The sequence below is a fragment of the Macadamia integrifolia genome, chromosome 12 (assembly GCF_013358625.1).
Source record: "Macadamia integrifolia cultivar HAES 741 chromosome 12, SCU_Mint_v3, whole genome shotgun sequence".
Taxonomy (NCBI): domain Eukaryota; kingdom Viridiplantae; phylum Streptophyta; class Magnoliopsida; order Proteales; family Proteaceae; genus Macadamia; species Macadamia integrifolia.
Genome location: NC_056568.1, coordinates 24,302,091 through 24,314,744, shown reverse-complemented (window position 1 = coordinate 24,314,744; position 12,654 = coordinate 24,302,091). Strand labels below are relative to the sequence as shown.

Sequence of the window (12,654 nt, the reverse complement as noted above, 5' to 3'; positions counted from 1 at the left end):
GCTCGAACAGAAAACTATCGGCCAATGCACTATACAACATAAACATAGGCTCATGTGCCTCTAGGGTTCACTATTGCTTTATTCCATAGCTCAACAATATGAACCCTAGCTTAGTTCATATCAACCTAATACAAACTCCGGGAATTAAAATGGAAATTTGCTAAATTGAAGAGGCTAATCTCTTTCCTTCAATTTTGCCACCCAATTGGGGCTGAATTAACAAGAATAAAATAGTAAGAGTCTAATCTCAGCTCCAAGTAAGCTTAGAAGTTGGTTACATGGAAGGAATTATGTAATTTACTCCCAATTGCCCAAAACAAAAGAGAGAAATAAATTTCTGCATACCTTATGGCAGAATTTCTTGTGTGTATAGTCCCATCCAATCTCCAATTATAGAGAATTTCACTTGTACAATATAAGATTTATGACCCAGGGTTCCCAGGGATGGCTCAACATCAAATAGGTCCCCAAACCCCTTTTAAAATTAGGGATTCAGCTCTAGGGCACTAAATCAACAAATAAGGACTCAATACCAGCCCCTAATTGCATGAAATTACCTAATCCCAGCATGCTACCATAATTAGACGAACCAAATTCACCAAATTGAGAAAGCAGCATCACTTACCTAGTTGTAGGATTGTCCAGCAATATCCTAGGTGTAGTAGCTCAGCTAATAACTCTTCTTCCCTCTTTTCCTTCTCCTTTCTTCTTCTTCGCTTTTCCTTCCTCTTCTCCTTGACGTTTAGCAGTAATAGTAAATGAAAAATAAATGAACTGTGGTATCATTAGGGGGCGTTTGGTTCGAATTATCCATTGGATCAGATTCTAAGGATTCAGGATTCTGGATCTAACTCATATGAATGAGTTTCTTTGGAATAATTATCTTTTGGTAAAAAAATTGTTTGGTTCCCTTGATTCTGTCATTTGAGTCTAAGTGGAAAACTGTTTGGTTACCCTGATTCTATCACTTGATTCTGAGTGAAAAATTGTTTGGTTACCTTGATTCTAGCCATTGATTTTGAGTGTAAACTGTTTGGTTACCCTTGAGTCTTTGAACCCATGTTCTGTTGGGTTAAAAAAAAAATCCAAAAAACAAAACCAAAAACTAAAATTTGTTCCACACATTTACTTTATTGGTTATTTTTTATTTTTTCTTTTTTATGGTAATATGTGAAAATTTTAACTGATGGACATCTCTATTATTGATGGCCTTCAAACCTCGATAGAGCAGCCCTCTATATATGAGAAATTAAGTCATAACTAAACAGAATCATGATCTGTTGGTCAGATCAGCAGTAATTTCATATGCTTCAGATCTGAAAATTGCCCAAACCAGAACTTGATTTGGATTATGGAGATAGATCTTCTTTAAAGTGAGTAGAAACAATAGTCTCCAACAACTTATGCAAGTAATATAGTTACTTAGGACCAAATGAGAGAAGAAGCATATAAAGGTATAATATAGTATTGAGTTCATCCAAGTACTATTAAATGATAATTAAGTCTTTTTATATATAAAAAAAAAAAAGGATAATGAAACGTTTATCATTACAATGGCTTTGGCCTTTTTGTTTTCCAAGAAATTCCAAAAAAGTTCATCCTACATTTTTGTTTAAATCAAGCTTCTTGAGTGTGTCAAGAACATCTCTCAATATCCTCGTATGACCCTTCGATTCTTTTATTGCACCGTTCAAGTATCCTTTAATATAGTCTGATGAAGGGGAAGGAGATGATGAAGTTGAGGTTTCCGAGCATAGTGACCTAAGTGGAGTCTGGTAAGTATGACAACTTAGGCTTGAATTTGATATCCATTCGAACATTCCACAACCTTTGTTTTCAACCTATGTAGCAAATATAATCATCTTATAAGAATATAAGGAAATAAACATTCAAATCTTAAACATCTGAAAAAAAATAAAAAATAAAAATAAAAAATAAAAAATTTAAGAAATTCATACCCCAGTTGATTGTGGACAACACCAAAAATATCGACCATAATTTGTACTTGTCTTCGCAGTTCGGACCTTACATTGACCGTTCCCACACTCACACATCTTAAGATGGTCAACCCACATGAAGAAGGGGCAATTCAATGAACATTTAAAAAATTTCCTTCCAACATGTGACCCTGACTTAGAAGTGAAAATTGAACAATCTTTCCCACTGTAATCACACTTCGCAATAGCACAAGGGGACACATTCGATGTCATCTGTAAGTTAACACAAACATTTTCAAGAGAGGAAATATGCATAGAAAATACTATCACAGACTTAACATAATATCAAGTTACATCAATCAAACACATCAAATTTCTATTCAAAAAACCATTGTCTTAGAATTCTTCACACTTCCTATTGTCACCTCAATTCTTCTCAATCTCTGGCAAGTATATCTCAAGTAGATTTCGCCTATCTTCTACAAACACACTCTCAAAGAGAGGGAGAGATCACTAGAGATTTAATCCCTGGAGAAGATAACAGATCTGAGGCTATGATCATAACCCATCAACATTACCTTCTGTACACGTGCAAGCAAACAAGTGAGATGGCTTTTCAAACTTCGGACATATTTAAGATTCTTAGTGCTAACATTCCTGGTTAGTTCATCCAAGATGGTGTAAGCATCTCTCTCAAGCTCTGTCACACTATTATCCAAATGTGTACAAACAACCTCCAATGCAATTTCCAGAACTTGGAATTCAAATGGTAGTTCACGCTGCAGACCTTCATCTACTCCATCAGCATCTTGAATGTCAATTGGGCTTTTATAAGGCAGTTGTTGCTTCAGTTGATCCACAAATGGAATGACTTCCTGGTTTAGAGGATCTGCCAGTAGAACTTCCTCAGCAGTAACGATGGCCTTGATAAAATCTAAATTCAGAACTGTGGCTTTCTCTCTGGCTACAAAAAACCCGTAGAAACAGAAGAAATGAGTATAAATTCTCCTCCCAGTTAAAAATAATAGCTCTGAAGGCTCGGGCAGAAAAATTAGTCTAGATGCTTCACCAGCATAAGTTCCAATGCTCACAAAATATATGAGGAAAAAATTGAAATGTAACAAATGCAAAATACTGTAAAAGATCAAAACATCAATAATATCATTAGCTTAAAGCAATTAGTCTGAGTATACGCTGCTATTTTAATTTCATGAGCAAAGAAATCTACTGCATCTTATGTTCCTAATCTTTTATTTGTAAGGGCCAGTATGAAACTGTTTCTTTGTCAATATTCTGTTCGTGTAGCCAGCAGTAATGATGATGAAGGGGATGACCTGCAAAGCAAAACCTCATAAAATAGAGCCATCATCTGATAAGAGACATCGACAATATTCATCCTCATCTTCATAATTTTTAAAAATCGTAAATTTCAGTTCCCCCAAGCCCCCATAACAACAAGATAATGTCCCTATACTCTTTTTTTCTTGGCAAGGACCTGAGCATGCAGAGGAGGCTGTTGCTCTGAAACTTTACACAAGGAAGAGCGGCAAAACATTGGATACCCATCTCTGCTTCCATGGTTAAAGTCTTGTATACAAGCTTTGCTGGCTGTTAATCAAAACAACATGCTTGAAGTCACATAAGAAGAAATTTAAAAGCATTGCAATCCATTGTAACATGTTGTCACATGTGTATCAGTATTCGTGGAAAGTTGCCAAGAGTCTGTGCTACTTGCATGCTACTTGAAATGGGTAAGAAATTAGTGACGACTTTGGTTCCTTGGGCTTAAGGGCCATGAAATTCCTGTAAGCAGCACGAAATCAGTGTTTTAGCTGGTGGAAGCATAGAAATTGTGATGAATGAGCATCTAATGCTGATAAATTCATTCTAGTGCTATGCTATAATATCCTCCTCATGAAAGAAGCAAATCGAAGAAGCCTATGGAGATGTGGGTCTTGTCAATCAGCAGGTGATCTTACCTGCACTTCAGAAGAGTAGCAGAGATTCCTAGATACCAGAGAATCAATACGTCCACTCCTATATCACATATTAATGTCTAACTAAACAAGTTTATTCACTGTCAAAACAAATTTAAGGAAGATAAAATACCAATTACCAGGTCCAATGTTCACAATATAACTCTTAAACTGTAATAGATAACTCCAAATTTTGAAATAACAGCATAGGATGATAGGATCCATTTATTTTTCATCAACCATCTATCAAATTGAGCAAGGTCCACAAGAAATTCAGTTATGGACCATTGGATTTGGATTTGGATTTGTTATTGAATCAATTTTATTTATTAATATATCTTCTGACCCAATTATCAATCTTAATGGGTCTCCAGTCTCCATCTAAGGATTGCAGAATTGCAATGCATTAGACTAACTGCAGCAGAAAGCTTTTGAATCTAATCAGTCAGCTGCCTAAGCTCGAATCTCATGGCCTAACAGGTAGAATTGTAGAAATTGTGCCCTTAAACCATCTTTCTTCTTGAATTTTTGAGGTTAGTCACTTGTTTACTTCGAAGATGCTTACACTTCAATCACATACAACCATATTTTGGTGATCTAAAACCCCCAAATCATAGCTTAACAACAATTTAAATCACTAGTTTTCAGATTATTGTTCAAGGGCCAGAGGAATTATACTCTCACCAGTCACCACAAAATAAGTTTGCAGTTCTTGAATTTACATTCCAAAAACCCTCAATCTTGTTGAGTCCATAAGTCCAGCCAATATCAGATTTAGCACAACTTGAAAATAAGTTGGGCTGCATATATAGTTTTCTATGAGCCTGAATAAGCATAAAGAAAAAAAGCAGGTTCGGTAGGGAAAGAAACAGAGAACCATAATAGCAACAAAATTCAGATATATAAGTATGGCATAAAGAAAGAAACATTATGTAGAAAAGAAAAAGCAGGTTCGGTAGATTCAGAGGGGAAAAAAAGGGTTTTCTTCTGGGTCGATTCACAAAAGAGAGATATAGAAAGAAAACCAAAAGAACGATGGTCGAATGGATTACCTGAGCTGAGTAAAGAAGTGATCACTGCAACAGAAATTCTTTACATACATTCTAAAGGAAGTTACAGAATAACAGAAATTCTTTACAGAATAATAAAGGAAAAAATGGAAAACACAGAGAGCAAAAGAAACTGTAGGTCTCTCTCTCTCTCTCTCTCTTCGCCTTCGCAGTTCCCGACTGCTTAGTTAGCCACTCAAATCTTAAACGTGAGAAACTAAACACAGACTAAGAAGAAAGAAAGAAGAAGAAGAAGAAGAAGAAGAAAATCTAAAAATCTGAAAAAATGGAAACCGAATTTCCATAATCTTAAGAACACACATACGAAGAAGAAAAAATCACATAAGAAGGGAAATCTCACCTTAAATGCAAGCTTCGATTTTGCAGATTCAAACCCCGGATTCGATCGTCTGATTTGGAAAGAGGGTAAACCCTAGATATAAAGTTTACAACCTGAAAAATAGAAACCGAACTTCAATAATCTTAATAAACACAAATGTAGGCCAAGAATACAAAGAAGAGGGGAAATCTCACCTTCAATCAACTCGGTTATAGGCAATCTTCTCAGATGCGAGCATCAATCATGGACAGAGGGTAAACGTGAGAAACCCTAAACACAGAAGAAGAAGAAGAACAAGAGAAGGAAGAAAGAAGAAGAAGAAGAAGAAGAAGAAGAAGAAGAAGAAGAAGAAGACGAAGACGAAGACGAAGAGGAAGAGGAAGAGGAAGAAGAATCCTCGAGCAGAAGAAGAAGAAGAAGAAAGAAGAGAAATCTCACCTCCGTCTCTCTGTTTCAGGTAAAATCCGATCGACCTTCACCGTAAGAATCGCACGACTCCGAATTTTTTGATCCGGAGTGAATCTATGTGTTTTATAGCAATCCTATAAACCGTGACTCGATTCTGGATTAACCTACTGAGGTCAGTAGGTTAATCCGAATGAGTCATGGATTTTAGTTGAAATCCCTGATTCTACTGGCCACCATGATTCCGAATCGGCTTTCCACAAAAATGAACCAAACGGTTTAAATTTAATGGGAAACTGATTCTCTGGGATCTGGTCCGATGGATAATTCGAACCAAACGCCCCCTAATGGATTCAATTTTTCTTGATAGAGAGCTCAGGCATCAAAGAGTAATCCTAGGGTTGGAATAAATTAAGGATGTATCACCTATTAAGGATGTATCACCTCATCTCTAAGATCACTCTTTGATCCCTAAGCTCTATATAGAGAAATTCTATCCATAGATGATGGATATAAAAATGGTGAGTAGTCATCATCCATCCAAATGATCTTTGCTCATTAATCAAGAAGCATCCCAAACCATAGCACGATATTTAAAAAAAAAAAAAGAACTACATCTGAATACATGTTGCGACATCCAAAATAGGTTTGTGAATAGGAGAGAGTAACTAGAGTATACTCCTTCAATGGAGAAGAATTCATACAATTCACCACCCAGTGGACCAATGCATTAGCCTATAACAACCACCTATGAAATGAAAGAGCTAGCTTCTGTTGTGTTTCTCCTTTTCCAAATCTCTAATAAAGAATTATAGCATGGACAAGAGGAAACATTGTTCTTTCTTCTTTTTTAAGTATGTTACCGGATGGGTTGGCTTTTATTATTATGTGAAAAAAAAATCTTACTAGTTTGGTGTAGTTTACGCTCAAATACAGGCGGGTATGAAATATCACACTACCCCTCACCTTGTGCATGAGCTGAAGATGCTCTTGCGCGCCCTCTCATTGGCTGTGCATACTAGTGTTGCCTACACCATACTATCAAGTTTCTTTATCTCTATAATCATCATCATTGTTATGAAAAGAGATTGTTGTCTGATCGCATGACTCTTGCAATAATACGATGACCGATGAGAACACATGCAAGGACATCAACATGGATGGAACTTTTTTATTTCACAAGGGCTGAATTGTAATTTTAGTGCTCTTGTTTTAGGGCACAAGAGCCATACGACTAGACAATGTTTCTTTCCCTATTATTAGGGAAAAAAAAGAAGTCTAGAGGGAAACTTGACACCTACACCCAACTCAAGGGGAGGTAAAATGACTACACACCCCATGTAAAGTGGAAATTCCGCCGTTGTTATTGCTTTCCCTATTATTGGTCAATGCACTGGAACAAGAGCCATGAAATTTTATTGACAAAGAGGTCCCATGGCCCCTTGCTCACATTACACGTTTTAACCTAAACAAAATTAATCATGCTAAATTAAAGTTTTCAAAATAAACCCTATACTATGGGAAGGCACATGTGAATACTTGGCCGGATAGCTGGAAAAACACAATGGAGAATTGGCAGGCCTAGATGGACCATCCAAAACATTCCTCTTCTAGACCATGTTCTAAAAACCTTTTGACTATACAAAATTGACAATCCCCCTCCCCCCCAAAGAAATAAAAAAGCCATGAAAAGGGATCCTTTTATGTGTTGTAATGCTATATAGTATATAGTGTATGGTATATTATTATTATTAGAGGGGGAGGGTTCCTTCCACTGTTTCTGTGTAATTTCAGATCTTGAATGAGATGATACAAGGAAATACTTAAATAAGGGGGTACATAAGACATTTTACAGGGTTACCACAATAATTTGAGTATTAAGAAAGGTGTCTGCATAGAAGTTTAAATTTTAGTTGACGGTGTGCAAATCTTTTACCTTTATTATTATTGGTTATGAATGAATTGAAATTGATCAGATGTCAACGACTTAGGTGGCTTCATTTTTTAAAGCTTTGATTAAATTGTTTATCACACGAAAGATATATAGGTCAGTATTTTATTTTTGGGTAGATTTTGGTCAATGATCCACTAATTAATTTCATTTTTGAAGCTTAGACTATTCTACCCAAAGAAAAAAAAAACAAAAAAACAAAAAAAAACTTAGACTAAATTATTTATCGTGTAAAAGATTTATCTAGTTGATGATTCACTAATAATTGCAAGGAAAATATTAGTTCTAGCTATTGGTTTCCGCAAAATACACTTAGGAAGGGTTTCCTATAGAACTACAATATCTATCGTGTGGAAGTTCAGATGAAGCCCAAATTTTCTGATCAGATAGAACCCGATGACCCATTGTTACCTATCAAATATACTCCAAACAAATCTATCAAGTAATAACATAAAGGTTCCAAAATCCAAGAGTAGGGAGAGTGCAGATAAATATTCATAGCGCCAATGGACATGCATGGATATACACAATGATTTATGTTAATACATGGAAAGGGGTATTTAATTGAAGAAAAAAAGAATTAAGGTGCATCGCCCATAAAGGCCTTGGTGCGTGACACGAGGAGGAAATGATCCAACGATCGTAAAGAAAGAAGAATTATTTTTACCCACTTAACCCATTCAACCCGTATTTGACTCATACCCGACCATAGTTAGTAAATACGCTTATTAAAAGCATATTTTTGTCATATCCAAATGTTTAATTGTTGAATCCATTTTTTTACGTATAAATGTAAAAAACATCAAATAAAAAAAATGCTTTTATTAAAGGATGCTGAATTAAACATGTATTTTTCTGTATTATTCATTTTAATAGTATTTTTATTTAAAAAAATTAGTAAATCAAAAATCAAAACCCAAAAATCTAAAATCTAAACATATAAGGGATGTAGGAATACTCCTTATATCCTTTACCCTAATATTTATTTCACCCTATCATAAAGATGTCTTTTAAGTTATTTTTTTTACTTAAAATTTTAAATACATATATGTTTCGTTACATATATATATATATATTTTTTCTTACAAACTGGTCGTATTAAACACATGTCGTATCACTGCCATACATGTTTTACTACATCAGATTTTTTTAAAGTATTATTATTATCTGACCCATATAATTGTCGTACATATCATGGTCATGTGCCATTGTCGTTTTTAAACTTAATAACCATGTACTGAACACCTTACCCTTTTTTTTTTTTTAATAACCTAAAATTCATTCATTTAAAGAATAATTGGTTACAAGAGGATCTTCCATAAGCACAATCGAGTTGAGCCAAGGGTTACACCCTAACTCCTCTGTGTGCACTGTGCAGAGAGAGCTTGAAGAAATGACGGAGAGAAGCTCGACGTTGAGCTTCAACTGAAGATGAAGAATGGCGAATCTCTCAAGACTGTTTTTTTGGTAGCCATCTTCATAGCGACCTTCATCCTCTCATCCTCTAGCCCCCACCTCCGCAATTAAAGGTGCCAACTGTTGGTTTCAGTTGTTTTCGTTCATTTAATCCAAATTGAGACGGTTGGTTTCAGTTTTTAAATAGTATTGGTCAACTTGAACTATAACCAGTTTTGGTAATGATTGATTTTGTCTATTAAAGTCATCTTAAAGTCCAATTTGATTTTCTCTTCTATCAAAAAAAAAAAAAAAAAAAAGATTTTCTCTAATTTTATTATGATTCTGTTGAAGTCTAATTTTATTTTCATTTAATTTTACTATGAAAATTGTTTGGTTGCTTTCACCTGAATAGTTTTCGTAATGGAAAATAAGTTAGGATAACTATTCAAGTTTATGGAGAAGTTTTTCTTCACCACGTAGTGAGGTTCACCACTTCCATCTTAGGGTTCACAAATCCCTATAGAATTTTACAACTTTCCTAAAATACTCTTTTGATATCTTGTGCACATTTGAGGCCCACTTGATGAATGGATTCCAGTCATTGTGGTCTTAGGGAAACTCAATCCTTCATTTTATGTTGTTATACATATATACATGAGAGAGAGAGAGAGAGAGAGAGAGAGAGAGAGAGAGAGAGAGAGAGAGAGATTTTTTATTTGACAATTAGGGAGACATACATGCATCCAACCGCCCGGGGGGATGGTGGATTTTTTATCACCCCTTGTGTTTGAGCATAGAGGCATGCCATCGGGTAGCCATCTTTTTTCCTCTACTAATCAATTGAAAACTAAGGCAAAATTTATCTACACAGTCTATTAATGTATGTGCCTTTGATGGATAACTTTACATGCAAGTGGTAATTAAAACCTCAGTAGAAAATCAAAGGCTCGTTACTCGAAATATTTGTTGTGGTTTTGTGGAGAAGACAAGTAGCAAAGATAGGGCACTGAGGAATAACATAGGGGTAGAGTGGTCATTTTTGTGCTGAGGAAATAGAGAAAAGAAAGTGATAGTGTTTCATTTAAGGAGGAAAAAAGGCTACCCGATTGTGCGTTCCTATGCCTAAACACAGGGGCTCTGAAAATGACCATATTGCCACCTCGTTGAATGCTTGGGTGCATGCTCCCATTGGCCTCTACTTTTCTTTCTTAAAAAGGAAAAACAAGTGGAGAGGTTATGTGAAAATCATGGGATGGGGAGTGTGGAGGGTGCCCAGGAGACCTTTATCCTCCATTCAATGGTTGTGTGCATGATCGTGCACCATACATGGCTATTCATAAAACCTTTTGCCTAAAAATAAAAAGATATATAAATATATATATATATATATATATACACATATGTATACATTCCTCTCATAGTCTCTTATTAAATATGTAGGTCCGTTTGCTATCTCTTTACTAAATATACTATTGGTTTGACGTGAGGTTGTATATAATTCCATCTCCCTAAAAATGGAAAATGATTTATGTGGGGGAGTGTAATAGCAATGGGTCAACACTCATACACATGAGGGGAAATGATCCGTCTGCCTCATATGAAATGAAAGATAATTCTTCCTTGTACACTTCCATTGGCAATCATGCATGCATAGATCCGTAATCCTTCACTGGAAACACTCCCCATAGGAAAAAATGGTTTCTGTGGAAAATCAAACCAAGTGCTTTAGGAAAATCAAAATAGAAATAGAAATCAATAAAAATAGAGCAAACAGAACCGGACTCTTTTTTAACTTTTGCCTTGCTCCACAATCATCAAAACAAAAACAAACACAAAGCAGTTATTATAACATGCTCCACCCTCTCTCTTCCGTCACCGCCATGCCCACCTCTTCTTCATCCTCACCTTCTCAGAAGCCTAACAAGAGACATTCTTCATCCACAAACCCCAACAGCTCGGCCTCCAATACTCTTCTCTGCAAGCACTCACCCTCAGCGACCCTAGACATTCTCATTCTCATCTTGGTCCTTTTCTCTTGCACCTTCCTTGTCACCTCCTATTTCTCTTACATTTTCCAATCCCTCTCCCAAATCCTTCCCTCTCTTCTAGTTTCTCATTCCGCTGCCTTCAGAGAGTCCCCTTTCCCCTACATTCTAGGGTTTCTTGTATTCTTTACCGTCGCCGTTGTCTCCGTTGAGATCTGTTGGAGTTACCGGTCGAGGAAATGCGAGAACCCTGCTTGCAAGGGCTTGAAGAAGGCCATGGAGTTCGATATTCAGTTGCAGACGGAAGAATGCTTGAAATCTTCTTCCAAGGAGATCGATAATCTGCCTTGTAAAGGTGGGACCGAAGGGAATCCCGATTACGAGTGCCTGAGATCTGAGCTTAGAAGAATGGCTCCTCCCAATGGACGGGCTGTGCTTCTTTTTCGAGCAAGGTGCGGCTGCCCCGTCGCCAAGATGGAGGCTTGGGGTCCCAAGCGGGGTCGAAGGCACAAGAAGTGAGTCCACATTTCATTTCATTTGAATTCTTGTTCATATTGTAATTCTTTCCATTGATTAAATTTGTTTTTTACCTATTGGGTTGCCCGGTGGATTCAGGAAATTTGCATGCAGTTTCTTGAATATTCGATGTTGATATGGTTATTATTGTTCTCGTTGGCTATTTCGTTTCTGCATTCTCATTTTGATCATCGAGTCAGAGCAGACGGCATAGGAAGAAGTTTGATTGAAACACATACATATGAAACCCATTATAATAACTAGCATATGATCTACCACGTTTGACTGAGTGTGACGCTTGCTTTGTCGTCAGAATTTCAAGTTTACGGTGATGTCTTTGCATCAATGATGTTCTTTTATGCTTAGGGTTTTTACTTTAGTGTGAATCTTTGTATTTTCTTGGAGCAATGTCCTGGGTTTCTCCAGTTATGAAGCGTGTTCCAGTAAGGCTGGTTTCGATTAGTTTACATTTATTATCTATTGTTTTACGCTGCTTTAATGTGGTAAAGGAATTTGTTGTTTCTGTGTTGGTTGTCTTGAATAATTTGCGGTGAAGTGCCTCACATGCCACAGTTTTTTCAGTTGGTAAATGTTTTGTGTGACAATCTGACAGCCAGGAGCTTCATAGACTTTATATTTTTCCAATTTACTGGTCTTATGATGGTTCTGATTTATTCCCCATGAAATGGTTTTGTATGGAATTGTGTTGTTGCGGATTCACCCCTGATATCAGAACTTTGACATGGTAAATCTGCGAATGAATCAATTGATACTACTGTAAATAAAAAATTTCCCATCTCTAATATCATGGAAGGAAATGGGATTTTTGAGAAATGGGGTTTGGGAACCATCATAATGTATCGTGTGACAATCTGATGGCCAGGTTTTTCATAGAATTTATATTTTGACCAATTTGCTGATCTAATTATGGCTCTGATTTATTGCCTATGAAATGGTTTGTATGGAATTGTGTTGTTGCTGATTAACCCCTGACATCAGAACTATGTTGCTGGAATCAGCTAAGGCCACTTGTTTATAAAATCTGCTTTCTGTTTCATGTGTACTCACAGACATGGTTTTGCATAGTTTTTCCATTT

At 36.2% G+C, this 12,654-nt stretch overlaps 2 protein-coding genes across 10 annotated transcripts; one reads left to right on the top strand and one right to left on the bottom strand.

The window, feature by feature from the left end:
- Positions 1-1,570: 1,570 nt before the first annotated feature.
- LOC122058129 (magnesium transporter MRS2-4-like) lies at positions 1,571-5,891 on the bottom strand. Of its 9 annotated transcripts, none has more exons than XR_006133682.1 (5): positions 5,741-5,891; positions 5,497-5,522; positions 5,324-5,415; positions 1,959-3,974; positions 1,571-1,841 (listed from the first exon to the last, which is right to left on the bottom strand). XR_006133682.1 is itself a non-coding variant. In XM_042620635.1 (4 exons), exons 3-4 carry the CDS (start codon positions 3,513-3,515, stop codon positions 2,459-2,461), a joined length of 522 nt encoding a protein of 173 aa, XP_042476569.1. In that variant the 5' UTR covers positions 3,516-3,974; positions 5,324-5,415; positions 5,497-5,686; the 3' UTR covers positions 2,248-2,458. The 9 variants fall into 9 exon arrangements, 1 of the variants encoding a protein (XP_042476569.1); XR_006133686.1 differs by having other exon boundaries at positions 1,959-3,740; positions 5,741-5,890; XR_006133685.1 differs by lacking the exon at positions 5,741-5,891 and having other exon boundaries at positions 1,959-3,740; positions 3,917-3,974; positions 5,497-5,691.
- A 4,958-nt stretch (positions 5,892-10,849) lies between these two features.
- LOC122057494 (uncharacterized protein At5g19025-like) lies at positions 10,850-11,528 on the top strand (the record flags this gene model as incomplete). Its single annotated transcript, XM_042619611.1, is given in 1 exon segment — positions 10,850-11,528. A coding segment is annotated over 1 exon segment (622 nt), but the record flags the coding sequence as incomplete, so codon positions are not given.
- Between the last annotated feature and the right edge of the window lie 1,126 nt (positions 11,529-12,654).

Bases quoted from the DNA above. Each gene is read 5' to 3' on its own strand.
- LOC122058129 (XM_042620635.1), bottom strand. From the start codon at position 3,515: ATGGAAGCAGAGATGGGTATCCAATGTTTTGCCGCTCTTCCTTGTGTA. The intron at 2,898-3,432 runs GTCCTTGCCAAG...TTTTGTAGCCAG, and splicing joins AGCCTCCTCTGCATGCTCAG to AGAGAAAGCCACAGTTCTGA.